This window comes from Ammospiza nelsoni, chromosome 14 (genome assembly GCF_027579445.1).
Source record: "Ammospiza nelsoni isolate bAmmNel1 chromosome 14, bAmmNel1.pri, whole genome shotgun sequence".
In the NCBI taxonomy this organism is placed as follows: Eukaryota; Metazoa; Chordata; class Aves; order Passeriformes; family Passerellidae; genus Ammospiza; species Ammospiza nelsoni.
In genome coordinates, this window is record NC_080646.1 from 1629861 (window position 1) to 1652031 (window position 22171).

General features: G+C 45.9%; 1 protein-coding gene across 1 annotated transcript in view; it reads right to left on the reverse strand.

Moving 5' to 3' along the window:
* The window catches only part of SMAD3 (SMAD family member 3), a 68072-nt gene extending 51452 nt beyond the window's left edge, over positions 1–16620 (reverse strand). The window contains exon 1 of the mRNA XM_059482583.1: positions 16331–16620. Coding sequence (XP_059338566.1) covers positions 16331–16536 — 206 coding nt within the window. The 5' untranslated portion in view covers positions 16537–16620. The remainder of the gene's footprint in view (positions 1–16330) is intronic.
* Positions 16621–22171: the final 5551 nt, after the last annotated feature.

The following is a 22171-nucleotide window of genomic DNA, read 5'->3' on the forward strand; positions in this document are numbered from 1 at the left end:
ATAAAAGTGAAGCAATGTTACTGCAGGGAAAGCACCTCAGAAACAAACACATGGATGTGACACCAGCTCAGGCAGCTGCAGCTCTCAGGAAGGGAATGACAGGGTTAAACCCTGACATGTGACCAGTTCCACGGACTTACAGGGGGCTCACCCTGGCAAAATTCTTCACAACGTGCAGGACTTGGAGCACGTGTGAATGTGCTGGGACCATTATTACTCATCCTAAGGCTGCACAGGGCAAAGGAGCTTCCTCCAGCTCTCCATGGACGCAGGGGTGGCCATGGGAAGGTTTGCAGGACTGAGTTTTTGTGGAAATCTTGATTTTAAAAAAGCACTTCTTAAAGTGGGGAAGGTGATTAAAAATTCCCCAAACAACAGAGTGCAAAATCCCCACCGAAATTTCAGTGTTTGTGCTTAGAGATAAATCTTCACCACACACCCCCCTCCCCCACAGAAAAAAGAAAGACAAAAATAAACCACGAAGGGAAGGAAGGAAAAACCTCACGATTTTTAAAGTTTGTTTTAGGCCTACTGCAGCAACGGCTTCACTTGGCTTTCATGTGCTTTTGTGGTGTCCTCCAACCCTGGACTGTAAAAGCAAAGTGCTCCACACACAAACAGCAGAGGGTTTTATAGAGCAGGGCCCTTTGTTACTGCTGGAAATGAGAGCCAGGTGTTGATCCCAGCAGGGACAGTAATTGCCATGCACAGGGAACCTGGGAAGCAGAAAGAGCAGAAGCCCTGAGCCTTTATTACCAAGATAGCTGCAAACTCCTGCCCCAGGCACAAACCAGACCAGCCCGTGAGAAACTTGGCTCTGCTGACGACTCTGCTTCACACACAATTGGAATAAACACTTCCAGATTTCATGTCTCCATCACTGTTATTCATTATTTGCTAAGAGATGACAGAAAGCAAAGTCTCATCCACAAAAGAACAGAAAACCCCACAGCTCCCCCCAGAATCCTGAGCCTGGCTTCGCACAGCTCCCTCCAGGGTGCAAGTCCAGGCTGTTTTTCCTCTCTGCCTTTCCAAGAGAATAAATGAACAAGTTGAACAGCTTGTGATATTTGCATGACTGCAGTGAGAGCACTGGAACAGTTTGAACAGCCAAAGTCTAAAGAGTTTGCAAGGAGTAAAAAGCAGTTTGTGACAAAGCCCTCTGAAGACCCTCACCTTGCTGGAGTTACTACAAGTATTATTATTAAATCTGTAACCACAAGCAAGCCCTGTCATTTCCACAGTAGGCTCTTTCCACTTATTTCCAGCTCAGAGATAATCCCACTTTTATTAGGTGCTGATCTATCACTTTATGTACTGCAGAGGAAGAGCCCAAATTCCAGGGAATGAGAGGTTTTAGCTGAAATAATTTCATGAGTGGCTTCAGTGAAGGCAAACAGACAAGGAAAGCAGTGCTGCATTGATTGGAGCTGCATATGGACACCACCACCCGATGGCAACAATATGTTAAAATTAGACAAGATTCTTTTGATGTAAATTAAAGGAAAAACATTTCAAGGAGTGTATTTTCAGTACACTCCAGGCACAATTCCTGTCATTGACATTTGCACGTCCACATTCTGAAACAGTCTCATCTCTGACAAAACCTGGGTGCTGCAGCTGATTTTCAGTACATTAAAAGAGTGCTATAAAGTTATAGCATTTCACATCTGCATTGTCCAACACATCTGGGTCGCAGATTATTGCACATGGGGAGGAAGATTAGGCAACTGCCAGGTAATGTTGCCTCTTGTTCAATTAATTATCTTATCTGTGGGCAAGGAATGCCCGAATTGCAGAGCCAGACTGGTTCAGAAGACGGAGCAGGATTTCATTTATTCATTGCACAAGGGTCACTCAGCTCCTCACGTTCCACACGGGGATGCCAAATCCCTGCTACACCCAGGCGGTTTTGCACCCACGTCTGACTTTGCTGTAACACCTTGTCCCGGCACAGAAACGCTTTCAACACTCAGGAAAAGCGCCAGACTAAGGATAATGTAAGAGCTCAAGTTCTTCATTAAAGGACATGGCCACTAACGGGGCCACTCACCTCACACAATAAACAGCATTTAGCGTTTGCTTTGAAGGGGACATCAGAAGGCACGGGGTTTGCACCCTCAGTGCTTGTCACCTCCAGCACAGTCCCCAGATGGTCAAAGCGGTGCCTTGTGCATAGGGTTAGGTGCCTGTTCCCCATGAAACACGACCGGAGCACAAACTGGTACTGAACAATCCCTGGGGACAGGAAACTGCCGTGCCCGGGGTGGGATGTGAGAAACCGAACCCCTTCAGCACGGTCACAGCCCTCCAAGACAAGGGGGTCACGGTGGGTAACATTCCTGCAGTGGATTAACAGGAGCTACCTCACTGAAGTGAAACCAGAAATGAAATTATGACACTGATGTATCATTATCAGAATATGGAGAGATATGACAGTACAAAGGTACATGGAAATCAGACATTCAGAGCTGTCATTTATGTTACAATTAATTTGGCTTCCAAACAGCTCAGCAGCACAGCCAGAGATGGCTGCTCAGTCCAAATCCACTCTGCCATTTATTGGCATATGAAGAAAATATTTGGGTTTAAAGTAAAAGATAAAAAATTATTGACAAATAAAAGCAGGGGTTATTGTTATCTCATTCCACCAACATAATGCCCCTTGCTACACCAAGCTGCATCTGCCAGCCCACTGCACACACTCACAGTGGCTTTTGGCTTCTTCAGCCTGGAAAAATTTCATTTAAAACTTCCCAAAAGAGACCCCCAGGAGCAGATTCAGCCCTGTGAGCTGCTGCACAGCACACACACTCAGGGTTCCCTCAGTCACCTTCTTCAGGCCTGAAAACCACAGCAGGAGGTATTTATATAGACAAATTTTCAACACTTGACCGGCTCTCTCCTCCACTCTTTTGTGCCAGGAGATAACAGCAGAAACTGGAGAAAGGTTATCCTGTGGGCAAAACTGTACACTGAATTCCCAAAGGACTGCCAGCTTCAGATTGGGCAGCACTCCTCATTGTCCCTGACAGCCACAAAACAAACTGGATCAGCTTTGTGAAGCACAAGATTTGTTTGTCTCATGTTGATTCTAAAACATTTTTATTTTAAAGGGGATTAGTACCTTGGAGAAACCTCACTGCTGAAAAAAAAAATTAAAAAATATCCTGCAAGTTGGCACTGCCTCCAACTCAACATGAGGTGCAATTTTTAACCAACAGGAAGAAGTTATTGAATCACTGGTAGAAAAGTTATGAGCTGTGTCTTGAAATAATCCTTGTCTTCCAAAACCAATTCCTGGGTTATTTAATTTGCAGCAATACATTATATGGGCAGTTACACTCAACCAACTTTCGGCCACCTTTTGACAACACTGAACTCTCAAATGGGCCTAGAAAAATATCCTTCAGAGCTCCAAGTAGCACAGGGACCGCAAAGCAAAATTAAGAATGAAACGTGACAGGATTTTTAAAATCAAGAGGTGATCCTAAAACAAAGGTGTGATCAAGCCTTCTGTGCCTCCCCAGTTCCTCTCTCACAGTGATGTAAATTCAGAGCTGCTCTGCACGTGCAAAAATGATGGCCCCAAACTCACACAGGTGAAAAATGTGATTTACTGAACTAATAACAAAATCACCCCCCCAGTCAGGTCTGAACCCCAGACCCTGTGGCTGGATTGTTTCACACACTCACACTGAGGAACACCCTTTGCTCTCACAACAAAGAACATTTCTGTCCCCTTCCTTGCCCTCCTAATAACCATCTTCCCCTGTTGTTTAAGGTTCTCAGCCACAGCACAAGGGAGAAAAATAATATTTAAACAAAAAAAACCGCACCCCAATCCCTAAACAAATAAACAAAGAAAAGCACACCCAGGAGAATGCAAGTGACAAAGGCACAAAGGAGCCAAGGGCCTCTGGGCAGCTGCAGCTCAGGGAAGAACTCTGAGCACCAAGGGCACCCAGCAGCAGAGCCCTTGGCAGGAGGGTGCAGGAACGTCACCTCCATACCCACCAGGGTACTCCTGGAAATTCCCTCTCTCTGCTTTTATGCCTCAAAGCAACTCTGATCAGCTTTAGAGCTGACTGGAAAACCTTTATCCCATTATTTTATTTGTGTGGGCATATGTAACACTAAACAAGTGTTTTGTTCCAGTGGTAACAGACCATTACCATTTTTTAATGAAGTTACAATACTTTTTTTCTCCATAGAATGATTAATTAAATGTTCCACTTGAAGCTGATTCTACGGGATACAAATTTTTACATATATATTAAAAAAACCTAAATATATACATACACATACAACAAAATATAACATTGACCTTAAACTTTTAATGGCCTCTCTCCAGTCCTAAACTCCCTGCTCTCCTCTCTTTTACTGGAGAGACTGTCAAATGTGCATTATCAATGGCTTCAAGCACAAACAGATCTTTCATTGACTGTCAGACAAATTGGAAACATATAAACTTTGAACACCAACTCAAAAGCCAAATTAATAACAGTGCTCATTAGCTCTACCTCCCACCTTTCCTCTTTCTTCTGGAATAGCTGGTCTGGCAGCAGAGCAGAAACTCTGAAATGCCGCCCTAAAAATAGAAAGCAAGAAAAGAGGAAAAAGAAGAGGGGAGGGGGGAGAACAGGAACTGAGAGAATAAGCAGAGTGAGAAGCTCTGTAATATAAAACTGTCTCCAGCTTCAAAGTCATCAGCCAATCATAATCCAATAAATGCTATTTTTTCTTTCTAAAATCAGAACACTCCAATGGCTATTTTTATTCCTGTTTAGAAGCAGCTCCCCCAGCAGGGCCTTCAAACCAGCAGAGCGTGGCAGGCAGAGCAGGGACTCACAGGACCCCACTCCAGGCCAGCATTTCCAAGCCCTTCCCTGGCTCCATGGGTTCATTTGTGTCTGGCACCAGCTTTGTTTTACCCCACGAACCCCATCAGAGAACAAATGGAGAAGTAAAGGGAGGAAACAGAGGGGATGTTTACATGGAACTATTATTTCAACCCTATTTAAGGGTGCTCCCTTCATGAATTTCTATCCATTCAAATGGCTACTCTGTTCCAACACCCTAACACACATTTTCCATATGCAGCCAACAGGAACTGCAATATGGATAGGTTTGAATTAAAGCTGGTTCTTGGGTCACTCAGACACTTCAAAAATGATTGCTGGGACCCTTAATGTACTGAAAAACCAGGGCAGAAAGGCTCCATGCTCATCCTAAGCCTGGAAAATATGGACATAAAATGAAATTGCATGTCTTGAGGTGTATCCTCAGCACTTCCTTACTTCTTTTGTGTGGAGAAGCTGTGAATGCCCCACCAGTGGAAGTGTTCCAAGGGAGGCTGGAGGGTGCTTTGAGTACCCCAGTAAAAGACGGCCCTGGACATCCAGGGAGCTGGACAGGATGAGCTTGGAAGGTCCCTTCCAACCCCCACTGTTCTGGGTCTACAATTCTAAAATGCTAGAGCCTTCTTCCTCTATTTAGCTGAAAATTAGCTTTATGAATATAAAATCCCCATGTTACAAATTACTGGTGTAACTCAGAGAGAGCAGCTTTTGAACTGATTGCTGTTTTCCATCCAGAGCACAGGAAGATGCCACTTCAGTCCTGGAAAACTGCAGCAGGCCTTAGGATGTCTGCCCCCAAGGGCCCTTTGCCCCCATCAGCCTCAGGTAAACAACCCCATTCTCAGGATTCACTCTCTCCCATCAGCAAAAGAGGGTAAAAATCCTTCTGCTATAAAGGATTTAAGATCAGAACTCTGGTACAAAATGAGAGGCCACAAATGCTCTCCCTTCAAAAGCACATAATGAAAAGGTCTTTAAGAGGACTCAATGAATATTGTATAGTAAAGATTTATTATTATTATTTTTAAATGGGAGTAGCTGCCAGCTTTGGAGCTTAATTGTTCTCCTTCAAGGAAACTAACCATGGAAAACACACAGGGAAAAAATCCAGAGGCTGTTTTGCTCTCAGCTAATCTACGTAACCTTGATCTCAGATGTTATTTCTCCATCCTTAATTTTAGTGAGGAGATACATTAAATACTCTGTTTCCCACAGCAGGGCTTCAAATTCATCTTGCTTCAATAGCTTTGAAAAGAGCATTTATTTCAAACTTGTAAATGATTTAAAAGAGAACGTTTAATTAATAATGTTGTTTCCAGCCAGATGGCCAGCTATTAGTTTTCAGTCATCTCTTTCAGAACAATTCCCCACAAAGTCTTCAGACGCAAAGGAGCTTTGAAGCAAATAGATGGGAGTGCTCAACACTCAGAGGCTGCCAAAACATTCAGTAAAAGACACAGCTACAGGTACAAAAATCACATTTTTCCAAGTGGTTTTGCTGCAGGTCATGGCTGTAAAAGCCCACCAGCATCAGACACACATTTCTTTCATTTCCCATCCTGTATTTGGATGGCATTAAATTCACATATGGCTATAGAATATAACTGAAAACATGAGGCTACATGTATAGAGTTTCCCCTGGACTTGTGCTAACAGACTCAGACTGGAGCTCAGAACTCTGTGGTATGATGTGTATCAACCAGTCAAAATATTCCATGTGCACAGGAGGCACTGCTACAGAGATGAATAGATAAATATTAGGCAAACCCAGCCAAGGTTTACCACTAAACATCTGTGGAATTCTAATATTCTCACTGACGTAGCACCTACAGATTTTCAAAAAGAGCTTCCAATGAAAATTAAAATTGCTTTCTTAGTACAAATGAGATGGTGTACTCATTTTCTGCTGCTGGGCAGCAGCAGAAAGCTTTTTAAAGCAGTGAGGTAATGAGGTTTGCAACAGGTTTTTAAAATCCTGGGATTTTAAGAGCTTTCCCAACTGTAATTAAATTCCCTGACAGGCAAGGACTGCATCTGGGAGGTAGCTGAGGTACAAGCAGGGTGCAATGCTATCCTCACAGTTACACAGTGGTGTGGAACAAACCCTGATATTTTCAGCCTTCCCTAACCACAACGAGAATTCATTATGCAGCAATCCTCAAGTGAAACCCCATCTTTATTCAGTTATGATTGGGAAAAACAAAGATGCAATTGCAATTCTATACCTGAACTTTCAGCCTGCAGTTCTCCCAAACAAGCAGAACCAGGCTTGGGAAAAGCTTCAATGATCAGCTGTCTACCTACACACGAGTTATTTATGGCATCTAATAAAGAGCAAAGCTCTACTCAGAAGCAGACTTTGACTGGCAACAGAAACCAGCCAGAAAGTTGTATCAGCTCCAAAAGTGGACAGTGATTATGTGCTCTTTAAAATTTGCCATTTTGCTGTGTAAAGCTTCATTCTACCACAGTGGTTTCACATCTGGTTTGCAATTGCTACCATTCTCGTGCAAAAACTGGTTATTAAAAAATATATATAATTTTGATCAGAAAACAATGACACAAACCAGGCCAATAGGACAGATCTGGCTGATGGTGAAGCTTATACTGAGTAAGTCAGGTAAATTTAGGCCCGAGTAGCAGATATGGAGAAAGATCAGCCAGGTCATCTCTAAGCCTGCCCATCCCAAGCTGTGGAATTCTTACAAGGTCATTAATCCAAAATCTCCAGCGCCCACTGGAATTTTGCTTGAAGATTCCAGGCCAGCATCAACGACTATTCCAGGCTTTTTATCCCAGGGGCTGCTGATTGTTGGGAGAGCAGGGACAGATGTCATTAGCAGACCTTGTGCTCTCCTGAGTTCAAGGCCTCTAATTGTGGGGGGCTTTATCTAAAAACATTTCTGCTTCCTGAGCTTGTGGAGCTGTGGGGCAGGGGCACACTGGAACAAGGGCTTCACCACTGGTTTGAAAGCTGCTTGAAATGGTTTTTAAAAGGACAAAAACAAACACAGAAGTGCCCAATGCTGCCTTCTGGCCAGGCACAGGATCAGCCACCCCAGAGGTACCTCAGCCACAAATGTGGAGGGTCCCTGCCCAGTCCCACCAGTGCCCATCAGCAAACCCTGAAATATCAGTGAACTCCTCTGAAAATTAAATGTTTTGCAGAGAAGTATCATTTCCATCAAACTTCCAGCTAAAGCCTGCCTGGCTTGCTGCCACATTTCCAGCCCAGGCCTGACAAGTTCAGCCTTCCTGGGGCTGGAGCCCCCAGGTCTCACAGGCTCTGCTGGGCAGGCTTCAAATCCTGCCAAGAACCCACAAAAGCCACCAAATCCCTGAATTTAAAAGAGAAAAGTGAACAATATTCAACCAACAAACACCTCTCCCCTGTTTTCAGTTCACTGCTTTCCTGTGCTGGCCTGACTCTCCCTCACTTGCCTGTAAATTGGAAATAAATTTACTGAAATCCATGTAACTACACAAACACAAAAAGAGTGGGAAAAGCCTCCAGCTGCTTATTAGCCTTTCACTTTGAGCGCTTTTTAAGCATGCATAGAATTTTTCAGATACTGTTTGTTACACATGTGCTACAAACTGGCTCTGCATCTCAGGAACAACAATTTGTTCAACAAATAATAAGGACCTTTTCTGTACAGTTCCATATGTGTGGAAACCATAGACTTTGTATCCCTATGAAACAAACCCACATCTGGTCTTGCTCAGAATAACAAAATTAAAGGTTCTTGAGGTTGGGTCTTTGTCTTCCCACACAGCAACACAGAAATTCCAGTTAATGGAGGGAAAGGAAATTTGGGGAAAAAAGAATTCTCCAGCTGTTAAGTAGATAAAGCAACAACAGTCACACATTCAACCCAGGAACAGAGGCATTCTCACGTGCACAGATGTCCTCCTCTCAGCCCAATATTTCTGTAAACCTGACATGTGAAGAGTAAGTGAATTTCTCTTTTCATGTTCAAGCAACTAAAACAGGAAGGACAAAGCTTCTCCTCTTTTGTTGTGAAAAAGGAGAGTCAGTGTCAGCATCCATCATTCAACCACTGCTGGCTGCAGCTTCACCACAAAGGAGGAAATTTCTGTTCTGGCTTCCTTTTTAAAAAAAGGTTGAGTTATGGTTCATGAACGTCACCAGTGCAGAGAGAAACTCCGACTTTTCCTCTGACGCAATGTGTGAGGAAAATTTACTCAAATTCTCAACTGCAAATTATAAAGTGAGCAAAGGAGGGCTCACCCACTACTTCCAACCTAAGAACCCCAGGGAGAGGATCCTGCCACACCAGCCACTGCAGTCCCTCTCTCCAGGATTCACACCCTCGTTCTCCATAAGCTGATCCACGGTCCCAGCCCACCTGTGCAGGTGCTCCAGAACAGTCTGGGCACACACAGGGCACAGCTGCACCTGGGACCTGTCCCCTCCCTGCCCTCATCACCCCGTGCTGAACAGCAGGTCAGCTGTGTAGGCTTTTTCTGTGACACACACACAACTGACCAGGATCACCTCTCCACCTTCCCTAGACTCACACCACGGGCTCCATTTCTCCCAGGTAGGTTTTGCAGGAGCTTTAAGCACGTTCTTTCACAAGGCTCACCAGTGAGAGATATAATCCATGTTTTCCACAGCAGCTGCTGTCAGAAGCCTCTGCAGCACACACAAAAACCTCCCTTGCTGCTGAAGGAACAAATCTGGGTATCTGGAACTGTGTAGCTCTAATATCTCAGGGTTCCTTAGCTAACAAAGATTTCCTCCTGGAGCTCAGATGATCCCTGGGTGACACTTTAAAAAGCAGGCTGTTATTTCTTACCTGGCTGGGCTCTTGTGAAGTTAGGGGTTACCCTTGGTTTTATTTGGTAGGGTTTTTAACAGGGCTGCTCTGACTATGCAGGAATAGTTTATTCCCACTCACAGTTGTGCTCCGATGAGCTGAGTCTTTAAAACAGAAGAAAAGAGCTCTGCCTTTGTATTGTTTGTACGGAGGCACAGGACCTGGAGCAGTCACACTTCCCTAAGGGCAAGTCCCATCACCCCGGGGGCAAAGAGATGCCAGCAAATGAGGATCCGGTCTGAAAAGCTCCCAAACACCTTTAAAAGCAGCATTACTGCAACAACCCACACATTACTGCCTCCTCAGCTAACACAGCCGTGCAATCATCACCAGTTCCAGAAGGAATCAGCAAACACCTGCTGGAGCTGGTGGAGTCACCCCGTGGGACTGCAGGGCCTGGACAGGAACCTCTGCCCTGGCCTCACTCCCATCCCTCCCTCCCTGCCCATCAGCACGGGCAGCTGCGGACTGCAAAAGGGATTTTACAAACACGTCAAGGCACACAAGGACAAAAGTTAATTAGGACTATTCATAAGCCTGGCTGGAGGAGTGCTGCATCCCATCCCTGAAAATTTAATTGCACTCAGTAGAGGAAAGCTAAAACATAGTAATCATAAAAAAATAACCCAAACAACAGAAAGAGATAATTTGGGAATAAAAACTGATTTCAATTTAATTTGAGCACTTGCTGGCCCTATTTATTTCACCAAGTAGTTCATGCAGGATAATGGCTTTACTGTGCACCTAACAGCATTAGAAGTTCCTAATAAATTAACAAGTGAAAATTAATGGCTGCTCAATCCATTAAATCTCGTTAATTTTATTTTTGTTGTAATAATATAGCAATCACAAGTTTGCATTATTAAACCAATATTTATTAGAAGAACTCGTTTTAATTGGATTCCTGATGTGATAATCCTGTACAGTGTGTATTTCCTTATTTCATCAATTTTTTGCATTTATTTCTCATTATATTTAAATGACTGTGATATTCAGGGTCTTTTCCTAATGCTACAAAAGTTAAGCAACCATTTAAAATATTTTATTTCACAAAGATTCAACGCTTACTACACAATATAATGAGAACATTATGAGGCCCTTCAGAAGCTATTTTAACTCTCTTAGTCTCTTGAGAAAGGGCAGAAGAATGAAAGACAGAGATATGAATATCTGAAAGCATCTTAACAAACTGTAAAATCAATTTTTTCCTCTTAGCCCCTCAGTGTCCTGGATAAACACTTCAGTTGTTTTTCAAGACAGGAGGAGTTTTATCACCGGTCTTAATGCAAAGTGTGAGCTGCCCTGCACAACTCAGGCAAAAAGATAAATATATATATTGGCAAAAGGGTTTGAATGGTAGCGACTGCACAAGAAATTACAAAACAGAGGAGACACCTTAATAAAGGGCTGCTGTGCTATTCCAGCAGCAACTCTTTGGAGGGGAGGGAGCACAACTCCTCCCCAGCCTCCCTCCTCTCCCTGCTCCTTGTCTCTGCCACAATAACTGAGTGTGTAGCTGCTCCCTAACTGCTTGTACCAACATTATTGCTCCAGCCTGACAGCACTGCTTTGTTTTTGGGAATGCCAATGGAATACAACAACTCCACACACATCACCCAGGCTGATGTCAGAGGCAGGAACAAGTGCAAGGGGGAGAGAAAAACTTGGAGGGGCTGCAGGGAGCAGAAATCTGTGCCCAGAGAGGGGGGATTGACCTGTGGGGAGATGAGAAAGGCACTGATGGACAAGCAGGACTGCAGGCGGAAAGTCACGGAATCACCCAGGAAAAGCTGAGCTGGAAGGAACCCACAAAGATCACTGAGTCCAACTCCTGCCCTGCACAGCCCCAGGGCACCACAAGGATCACAGAGTCCAACTCCTGCCCTGCACAGCCCCAGGGCACCACAAGGATCACAGAGTCCAACTCCTGCCCTGCACAGGACCATGCCAAGAGTCACACCCTGTGCCCAGGAGCAGGGCCCAGCACTCCAGGAGCCCTGTCAGGCTCAGGCCCATGCGCACTCCGTGTACCTTCACCTGCAGACCCAACCTGCCTGTCCCACAGAGGCCACACAGCCGGGCTGGTGAGGGCTCTGCAGCAGCACAAAGGTTGGGCAGGGCTGTAAACCCTGCCCAGGAAGCTCGGGCAGGACAGAGGTCACTGACACGGGTTTGCAGCAGGAAAATCCCAGCAGATGGAGCTGAGCAGGAGGATGGCAGCCAGAGGGGTTTGCACACAGGGACTGGGCTGTAACCACCCTGCACACCAGGGCTGAGCCCCTGCAGGCGCTCCCAGACAAGGCCATGAAATATTAAAGCTCCTCACACTCAGGAACAGAAAACTGAAAACAAGGTAGCTTGAAACTGGCATTGAAAAATAAATAAATTTACACATGGACACACAGAGCTGTGACTGATCCTTTGCTGGTTACTGCATCAGATGGGCAGCCCCAAGAGAAGTGTGGAATCACAAAATATCCCCAGCTGCAAGGGACCCACAAGGAGTCCAATGACCCCAAAATCACACCATGATGTGAAACAACATCCTTCAGGGTCTTGCAGACAGCCTCTGCCACTTCACATCCTCACAGCTTTCCCATTTTCCTGGTATCACCTCAAACCCAAGAACATGATCAAATCCTGTAAATATTGTGTGGTCAACTACCAACACAACCAAAGCTGTGCTCACAGCCAAGATGTTTCTGAAATATTTATGTTCCTTCTCTATTATCCTTATTCATTAAGTTCCTTGTGTATTATCCCCGGCTTTCCCCACCAAAATGTAAATAATTTAAGGAACACCTTGTTCAGTGGCTTCTAAGAAGCAAATGTGCCATGTTTCCATTTTAACTGGTACATTCTGCCCTTATCAGATGAGTTCCACAAGAAATAACACCCACCTCTCTGCAAAACTGTTTTCTAAATTAAAAAAAAAAAAAAAATACAACCCACCACTTAAAAGAAGGTGTTCCTTCCATACAGGAATCCTGGCTCCCCTAAAACCACTGGTGATACCAAAACAAATAAATACAGTAATGAGTTCAAAAGAAAAATGTGCATATGAAAATATATTACAAAATGTCAGGAGATTTATGTCTGTGTGTGTAGCACCACTAAAGCTCTTGAAACAAAGCATTTACTATCTCATAAAGCAGGACTACAGATACTGCCCAGCTTGTAGAAATTACTGAGTGCCCATCACGTGTCTGGTTTCTGCAGATCAGACCCTAAAAATGTTGAGTTGAACACTCATCACACCTCATTTCCAGGGCAAATGCTGCTGGTTTCTCAGGTGCACAAAACGGCCTCACTTCTGCTCAGAACAGTGCTAGAAACTCAGATTTTTGCAGGTTTGTATGAATGCCAGATGTAGATGCCATTCTTACCACATTTTTGGGTCTCTGAAAAGAACAGAGGCACCAAAATCCTGCAAGCAGCTGGAGCAGATCAGTGCCTGCTCACAGAGCAAAGCAGGGAAGCCGCAAACACCCAGCTGCCTGTGCTGGGTAGGTGTTAATGGCACACTTGTGCCCAGCTTGGTCTGAAAAGTGATAAAAATGCTCATCCTGAAAGCTGGGCTTGCAAGATAAGCAACTGTGACAAAGGATGCATTTTAATGGCAGAAGAATGTGTGCTCTCAACTTTTATCACCCAATAGAGGATGAAAAAACCTTTCTGCCAGGGAGACCCGGACTCACCAGGTCAGCTCTGACACCAAAGGGCACAAAGGTTTAAAGAAAGGTCCTGCTGGGGCAGGATGGGCCTTGGCAGCTGTGCCCAGAGCAGGAGGGAAGGAAGAGCCTCTGAAGGAGCTCCCCTGTGCAGCACCAGAAACCATCGGATGGTCTGAGACCAGAGTTTTGCAGGTGGAAATGACTTCCTCCTCCAGCAGTAAAAACAAGGAAAAATCCTTCTTGCCAGGAGAGTCACACTGAAATCCTTGAAGGCCTCTCCAGCCTTCTGCTGTCTGCCACAGGTTCTCCCAGCAGAAAACCTGGGGTGTCTGTCACACCTCAGAAACTGAGCACTTGGAGAAGTAATACATGCTGAGCAAATACACAAGCAAATAAACTAATCCCTGTTTACTAATCTGTCAGGAGATAGCACGCAGTACATGCTTCCAGATCCCAGCAGATAAACACGACAGCAGGAATACATTTGTTATTCTAATTCCTCAGCCCTACAACAAAACAAATATTTTTTTCCTGTCCTTTCTTCAAACAATCCCACCTGATCAGTCCAGGAATTTGCTGCATAGCCCTCATTCCCACAAGCAACGTTTCTGCAAAGCTCAAGCCCTTTTCCATGTGAAACTTGCTCTGTCTCATGGATACAATAGCTAATTTTGGACTTACCCTGCTCCTGCTGGGCCAGAGTCATCACTGGCATGGCTCCACTGTAATTCAGTCTACTGATGCATTACAGACAATGCACAACATGAGCTAATCCTTAATGATGCTTTTCCCCCTCTCCCCCCTCCCCAACATATTATTTGAGTAAATAGTAAAATGACATACGTTAAAATTATTAAATGAAAATAACAAACAGCAAACTAAAACCAGGCTAAAATCGTCTTGCAAACGCTAATTTCAGATGACACAGTAATCAGATTCACAGATACATTAGGACAAGCAGCGCAGCCCAGAGGAAAAGGCACAGCTCTTAAAGTCACAAGGCCTGGTCAGAGCTGCAGCTCTGCACTGACCTCAGAGAGATCTTTCTATGCTCCATTCCCCAACCTCTGACACACAGATGTGATATCTCAGTGCAGAAAACCTAACCACGGTCATTTCTGAACAATAAAGAAGCAGACATGAAGTTGTGTTTAAAAACAAATGCCAAGCTACAAGGGGCTCCCACCAAACAGGCTGATGCCTCCCCCATACTGAGGTGTAAGATCTGCAGGATGCAGGCTCAGTGTCATAAATGAACATGAAATGTTTTAATTTCTGCACATATTTTCATTAACAGAGGAGGAACAGCCAGGGCAATCTCTGAAGGTGAGTATTCATCACTTATGATACATGTTTGTGTTGTTATTTATTTTCAACCTCTACTTTTTTTTTTCTTTAATAAAGCATTGTGTTTGGCCCAACTCTTTTCTTCCTTTAAATCATAAAATATCAAATCCTTCCTTATTTAAACCACCTTGTTAGGAGTCACAGAAGTTCCAGGGGCCTTCATGCTCTGCTCCCTAACGGGTCAGCATCAGCCACACACAATACCCAGGTCACAGCAGCAGGGCTGCTACAGCAATTTTCTTCTTTTGAAATGGTAAATATTTCAGGGCAGTGCTTTAAACAGTGAATTAAGTACGTGGAAAGCAAGCTGCTTACCAAGAACTTTAAAAATATAGGTTTTAAGGCGTTTGTATTGTGTGGTGGCTCTACAGGTTTTGATTTCTGCTTCAAGTAGAAGCCGGAGCAACTCTAACAAAGGCTGAGAGCTCTCATTTGCATTACTGGCCAAAATCTTAGCCACAGTCATTCAGCACCAAAAAAGATAAGGAGGCTTTATTTTTCCTTTTAAAAAAACGCTGCAGTTGTTGGAATAAAATTTTAGGAGCTCCAAACATCCACATTTCTAAGCTACTTGGTTCACTTTTTCATGCAACAGATGCTGCTTTGTATCAGCTCCTGCATATTAAATCATTCTGACAACCAAGAAAGCATACATTTGTTTGTGCCAGAGAGAAGCATGAATACACACACACACACAGATATCTTCTCACGCAGAAGCACACAATTATGCAGCATTCAAATATTTGGAATGAACTTTGGCCTTTGCTTTAAAAAAAAAAAAGTACTCTCAAACAACAATCAGGAACAGACCCAGCAGTCATCTGGCTGAGCTCACAGAAATCAACAATCTGCAGCAATAAAACACCACTTGTGGGCAGCCATTTGAAAGTTACTTGGAAAATTATTCTTAGGTGAGATAGTTTTATACACGTCTTTTATGATTTATGATGGCCCTATGGATCGAGTTCGGAACGCAGACTAAAAATAAAATCTATGTTCATTCAAAAAATGGAGGAAAAAATCAGTTCTATTCACCCTCACATGTGTGGGGTGTTTTTGCACTCCGAACGACCTCCTTCAACTCTGCCGTTTGCATTCCCGATTTAAAAAGTAACTCGAAAACATCAGCAGAGCAGGGCTCTAAATCACTCCTTCAGAGGAGTAATAAGGAAGAAGCCAAACAACCCAAACAAAACCGTTTTCCTGACGCACTAATCACAAGAAAATCGTAATGCAACAGCACTTGAGAACACGCTGAAACTTCTGACAATGAGAGCACCCTCAGTGAGTGGAACTGATCCGCAGCGCTTCCAACTTTTTTTTTTCTTTTTTTATGATCTCGGCCCGAGGCATATTTTCTCCACTACGTTTTCTCTCTGGTTACTAGAGAGTAATTCAATTCTGTAGCCAGTTACGGGTTTTTCTGAACTAGACAAGGAGCAGGTAGAGAGGACCAACACCGCAGCGAGCGCGGCAGGGCCGGGACGCCAAACGAGCCCTGTCCCGGCCGTGCCGGAGCTCGGGGGTCCCTGAGGGTCCCTGCGGGTCCCGCTGCTCCCCCGCCCCCCAGGGCCCCGGGGCCGCGCCCTCCGCAGCCCGGTACCTGGGGATGGTGATGCACTTGGTGTTGATGTTCTGCGTGGTGATCGCCTTCTCCAGCTCGTCCAGCTGCCCCGTCTTCTTCAGCTTCTTCACCAGGCTCTTCACCGCCTTCTCGCACCATTTCTCCTCCTGCCCGTTCTGCTCGCCTTTCTTCCAGCCCAGGAGCCGCTTGACGATGGGAGGAGTGAAGGGCAGGATGGAGGACATGCTGGCTGTGCCGGCAGCGCCCGCCGCCGGCTCCGCGCTCTGCCCGCCGCCCCCCGCGCTCTGCCCGCCGCCTCACACCGCGCGGCCCTGCCCGGCCCGGCCCGGCCGCTCCCCGCCCGTCGCTGCCTCAGCGCCGCGGGCCCGCGGCTCCAAACTTTGCCCGGAGTTCGCCGCCTCTCCCCGGCGGCGGCGGCAGCAGCTCCCTCCTCCTCCCCCTCCTGCCCCGCTCTGTGTGCGCGGAGAGGCGCCCACTCCAGCTCATTCCCAGTCTGTCTCTCATGCAAATTGCCTGCTGGCCGCCCCGGCCCGGCTTCCACCCCCTCCTTCCCTCCCAAACACGCCGCCGAGGGAGGGAGGGAGGGAGAGAGGGAGGGAGGGAGGATGGAAGGAGGGCGGGGAGGCGGCCGGCCCGCCGGGAACTCCGCGCCTCCGTCGCCGCCTGCGGAGGCCCCGGCTCCCCGAGGGGATCGCGCTCCGCGGGGCCCACGGCGAGGGCAGAAAGGCCCAGGAGCAGGACAAGGAGAGGTGCCGGGACAAACCCCACCGAGGGCAGGCAGGAAAATAAACACAAGTGTAAAGCCCCACAAGTGTAAAGTCCGCTCAGTGAGGGAAAGGGGAGGAGAGGGTCCACGGCGTGGCTGCGGCCCCTGCCACGGGCATTTCATCCATTCCCACACAGATACCCGAACGCAGCTTGGCCAGCCGTGCTCAGTCAATCAGCTGCTTTTTGTTCCAACCCTTTTAATTTACTATTCCATTCCCTCATCTTTCCACCCCGAGCAACAGGCACCCGAATAATTTTTGCCCTGTATCAGACAAAAAGGACACCCTGGAGGTGTTTACCGCCGCAGCTGGTCAGAAATTCTCAGACGGAATATTTTTGTCAGAGGACGGCAGTTTGTTCACATCTAGGTGTTTTGTAGAGATGCTTCGGTTTGGGCTGACTCAGGGTGGCATCCAGGTACATTTCCAGTTTCTAACTTTCCATCACTGGGCAGACTGGGTTGTCACACTCCCCGGTCTCAAGGATGCTGAAAGGCAGCCCAGGTCCTAAAAAAACATATAATTATAAACTTTAGCTACTCAAAGCAGCAGTTCTCTGTTAAACTACCCCAAAATGGTGCTGAGCAAGGAGTCTCAGAGGCACCTAGTGATTCTGCAGGTGCCCCCAACCAGGCTGGTTCCTTTTATCTGGTCCAGCTGCATCTCATCTCCCTGCAGCAGCTGCCCAGGAGCAACAGGGTGAAATTTTGTGGGACTTGGCTCCCGAATGCTGAGTTTTCAAGCTGAGATACGCTTCCCAGTTTTCTCCATCCTATCAGAAGGGGCGGCGGTGAGCCCGAATTTGGGAAGCCTGCGGGGCATCTCGGCAGCTCCCAGACCCGCGGGTTGTTGCCAACCCACATTCCCATACTCCGGGATCCAGAGTAACCCGGGGGAGACTCCTCGACAGCGGCATCCCAAAGCTCCCTGTGGGTGCCTGTGGGTTTGGAGCGGCCAGCCATCCACACCGCCTCCTGGCAACTCAGGAACCGATGGCATCAGACAGCGGCTGAGCTCTGAGGCAGCTGCCTTGGCTTTCACAGGCACTTCAAACCCAGGCTTTTATTCCAAACTGACAGCACCAATTTTTGAAATATTAATATTGGATGCAAATTAAATATGTCTTTCTTTCTTTTTTTTTTTTTTTTTTTTTTCCTTCAGCATTCTCATATTATTCCCCAACATGCATTCCCTGAGTGTCTTGAATTTTGGAGGCTCACCACTAAAATTTTGGACTGTTGCCTTGACCCAGTTTTTGGCTGCTTTGGTTGAGATGCCTGAAGTACAAAGATGTGGAACCCCTGTAGATGATGATCCCAACATCGTTTAAGGAAATATCTCCTCAATACCTCTAAAGCACTGCAAATAAAATTACTGATACTATTTACACTAAAAGCAGGATGCCTCAGTTACTGACTTGCTGGTGCTGTCGACTTGCTGTATATTTGTGTTTTTCTGAAAAGGCCAAGTTTCTGATAGTTTGTGATTATTTAAGGGTCTGAACTCTGATTTAAAAGTTGTTCACAACTCCAGAAAATGGCTTGAATATGTCAACCAAGTGAAACACAGATGGGGAAGTCAAATTTTTTTAAATGCAGAAATACATTCTTATTACATTTTGAAATGGGGTGAAGTTAAATAATCTTTTTCTGTTTTGTCAATTCTTGCCCCAGCACATTTTGCAAGCCCAAAGGCTGAAGGACCTGCCTCAGACCTGCTAAGTCCATATTACACCAGGGTGATCTCAGAGCAGATTTCTGTTCTGGGGAACAGCATTTCTTTCTGGCTGTTTTAGATAGAAAACCACGGGCACTATTCCATGCTTTTTTCATCCAGAAAGATTTTGATAATACTCAAATCCCATCTCTACACTCACAATTCATGCTGTGACCTTGGTTCAGCAGAGTTTCTAGAATTTTCTGTCCATGTTCATGGGCTGATCTTCACTCCTCACAGTCATATCACAAGTCATGGTCTGGGTACATTTGAATAAGGGGAAGGAGAGGAAGAGCTGAGTGGTTTGCTTGTGCTTGTACAGTGATTTAGTGGCAAAAGGGTGAAGATAATTTGCTAAACACTAAACCAAACTGGGTCTCTTGCTTACAACCTCGAAATGAGGTGTAGGCAGCTAAACCACTGATCTAAACTCTGGGCCACAGCAGCACTGAAAACACTCCTGAAAACAAACAAACAATTGGGCTTGGGATGTGGGATACATTTCTATACTTAAGGACATGATATTTAATGGAACAGCTTGTGTGCTTGCTGGGGTTACCTGTCAGAAAGAACTGGTCTATGAAAATATGACTTTCTGAACCCCTAGACAGTAATCCTTTATTTCTGAGAGTTTTGGACACTCTCATAGTGGAAAAATTAACAGGAAAAGCAGGACCGTCCCAATTCTGCATGGTCTGGATCCGATTGCTGGTTTACAAAATGTCTGACGTCTTGGAAGCCACCACTAGGCAGGAGAAGTTTATGCTTCTTTTTGTGATTGTGCTCATTTTTTGTGGAACAATTTGTTCTTTACTTTTAAAAAGTCATTATCTTTGCTTGTATTTGGAATTGTAGAGGGCCACAGTCTGCTCTTACTGAGAAATAAAGATATATGTAGTCTGCAATAATGTGAGGAAACCAAACACTTCAAGAAAAAAACCCAAACCCTTTACAGCTCTTTTGCATTTCTTAACCTTTTACTAATACACTAGCACCTTAAAATTACTGAAAAAATAATATCTGCATACCTTGGGTTTTGATATGATTAATGAATAGGACCAGGATTAAAATTCTCCTTTCACAAAGAGAAAAATCAGGCTCTGCTTTAGGAACAATATAAAATTAGCATGAGAAACAAGAAGGTGTTCACTGGAGCTCAGCTGTGCATATATGTACCTTTATCCAAAATATTTTTAACGGCTTCAGAGACTGAAGAATTGTTGTGTGCTTTGCTCCACGTTCCCTTTGCATCCTTTGAGTAGCAAGAAGGGATTTTTGGGGCAGACAGGAAGGTGTTCAGGGCGAGCTGGGACAGGCAGGATGGAAGCAGCGTGGCCAGAGCACGCTGTTCCGTGCCTGGGCTCGGGCTCTGAGGGAGCCTGCTGCCTGCTCCAACAGCTCCCAACGTGCCACTGTGGCTGGGCTGAAAATCAGGGAGTGGTTGAGAAGCAGCTTCTGAGGTGCTGTCCCCATTTCTACCTCACTGACTGAAATATTAAATGTAATTTCCTACCTGTACATGGAATTTTACAATTCCCAGGCGGACAAGCTGGGAAGCTCACAGCAGACAGGCTGGTGGCCTCAACTCCTCTTGTCCAGTGTTCTCCATGAAGGGTGAGATGTGCAGCACTGAAAATGAGGAGTTTTAAATTGGGTTATCTTCATTGCTTACCTTGTAAATAAGGGCTGTGACATTTAACTTGGAACCTAAATCATGTATAATGTGCATAAACAAGGGAAAGTGTGGGAGCTTTCCCTGATTAAGGTAATAAATATATCTATATGTGTAGAACAGCATTTATATGCAAGCAAACCTATCTTAATCACTCAGAACAAACCTACGGGAAAATAGTTTCTGGCGTGAGTCATGAAAAAAGCGAGGCCTTTCTAAGTTAATGTCTTCAGCAGTAATGTCAGCTCTGTGAAATACACAGCTCAGTCAAATCCTTGCAGGGTACCACAGCTATTCTTCTCTGCAGATGAGAAAACATGCACACACAATAAAAAGTTGTTTTGTTGGAAATTCCTATTGCTTCATACACACAAGCCAATTCACCTGCATGTTCCAAGAGGCTCAGTGGTGCAAAAAGCACACAACCACTTCTAGTTAAGCCAGAATCCTTTCTGTTACCACGGCAGCACCTCTTGCCTAAGGAAAAAATACAAGGCAGCAGCACGTCCAGAGTGATCCTTCTGAAACACTCTCCCAGTTCCTGGCAGTTATTTGTGTAGGCGCTCTTGAACTGGAGCTGACCTCCCTGGAGAGCCGTGGACAGGCCACTCCTGCACTCCTAAACCTCTCTGCTTCTGATTTACACCTCTGAGTAGCCTTCCCATGGCCCATGTGGGGCACAGGACAGAGCTGCTCTGAAGAAGAACTGAAATTATCCACTGCAAATAACAATTCCCTCGTGATTTCCTTTATGAACTGTACAGGTCTCAGCAGAGAGAGAAAGGGCAGTGTTGAGGCTGGGGCAGGTGAGTGATCTCCCAGGAAATGTGAGTTTTCCCCTGTGTGTCTCAGTGAGATGTGAGGCAGCCTGGGCCTCAGGGGGTGTTTGTGGTGAGCTGGGGGCCCCTGGCTGCTCCCCTGGGGTCGGGGCTGCTCGGGGCACTCGCAGCTGCACAGGACGTGGCTGAGCTCTGCTTCACTGCCATGGCACGTGCTGCTGGGCAGGGCTCAGCCCCCCTCACAAACCCTTATGGGACAGACCGCAGGGCCTCAGCCCCCTCACAAACACCTCCAGAGAGAATCCCAGCTCTGCTTCACTGGCATGGCACATCCTCCTGGGCAGGGCTCAGCCCCCCTCACAAACTCTTATGGCACATCCTGCTGGGCCTCAGCCCCCTCACAAACACCTTCAGAAGGTACAGAGAGAATCCCAGCTCTGCTTCACTGGCATGGCACATCCTCCTGGGCAGGGCCTCAGCCCTCCTCACAAACCCCTCAAAGAACATCCTGCAGGGCCTCAGCCCTCCTCACAAACACCTTCAGAGGGAATCCTAGCTCTGCTTTTCCCTCCTTTTTTCTTGGCTTGGCTTCGAAATCTGACAATCACTAACACAGCACATCCTGCTGGGCAGGGCCCCTCAGCTCTCCTCACAAACACTTTCAGAGGGTGCAGAGGGAATCCCAGCTCCGCTTCACTAACTCAGCACATCCTGCTGGGCAGGGCCACACAGCTCTCCTCACAAACCCCTTATGGCACATCCCTCCAGGCAGGGCCTCCTCCTCACAAACACCTTCATAGGGAATCCCAGCTCTGCTTTTCCCTCCTCCTTCCAGAGGCTTGGCTTTGAAATCTTAATAGGCTCTTACATGGGGAGTCCTGGCACAGTTTGCAAGTGTCCAATCTGTGAAGGGAGATGGACGGTG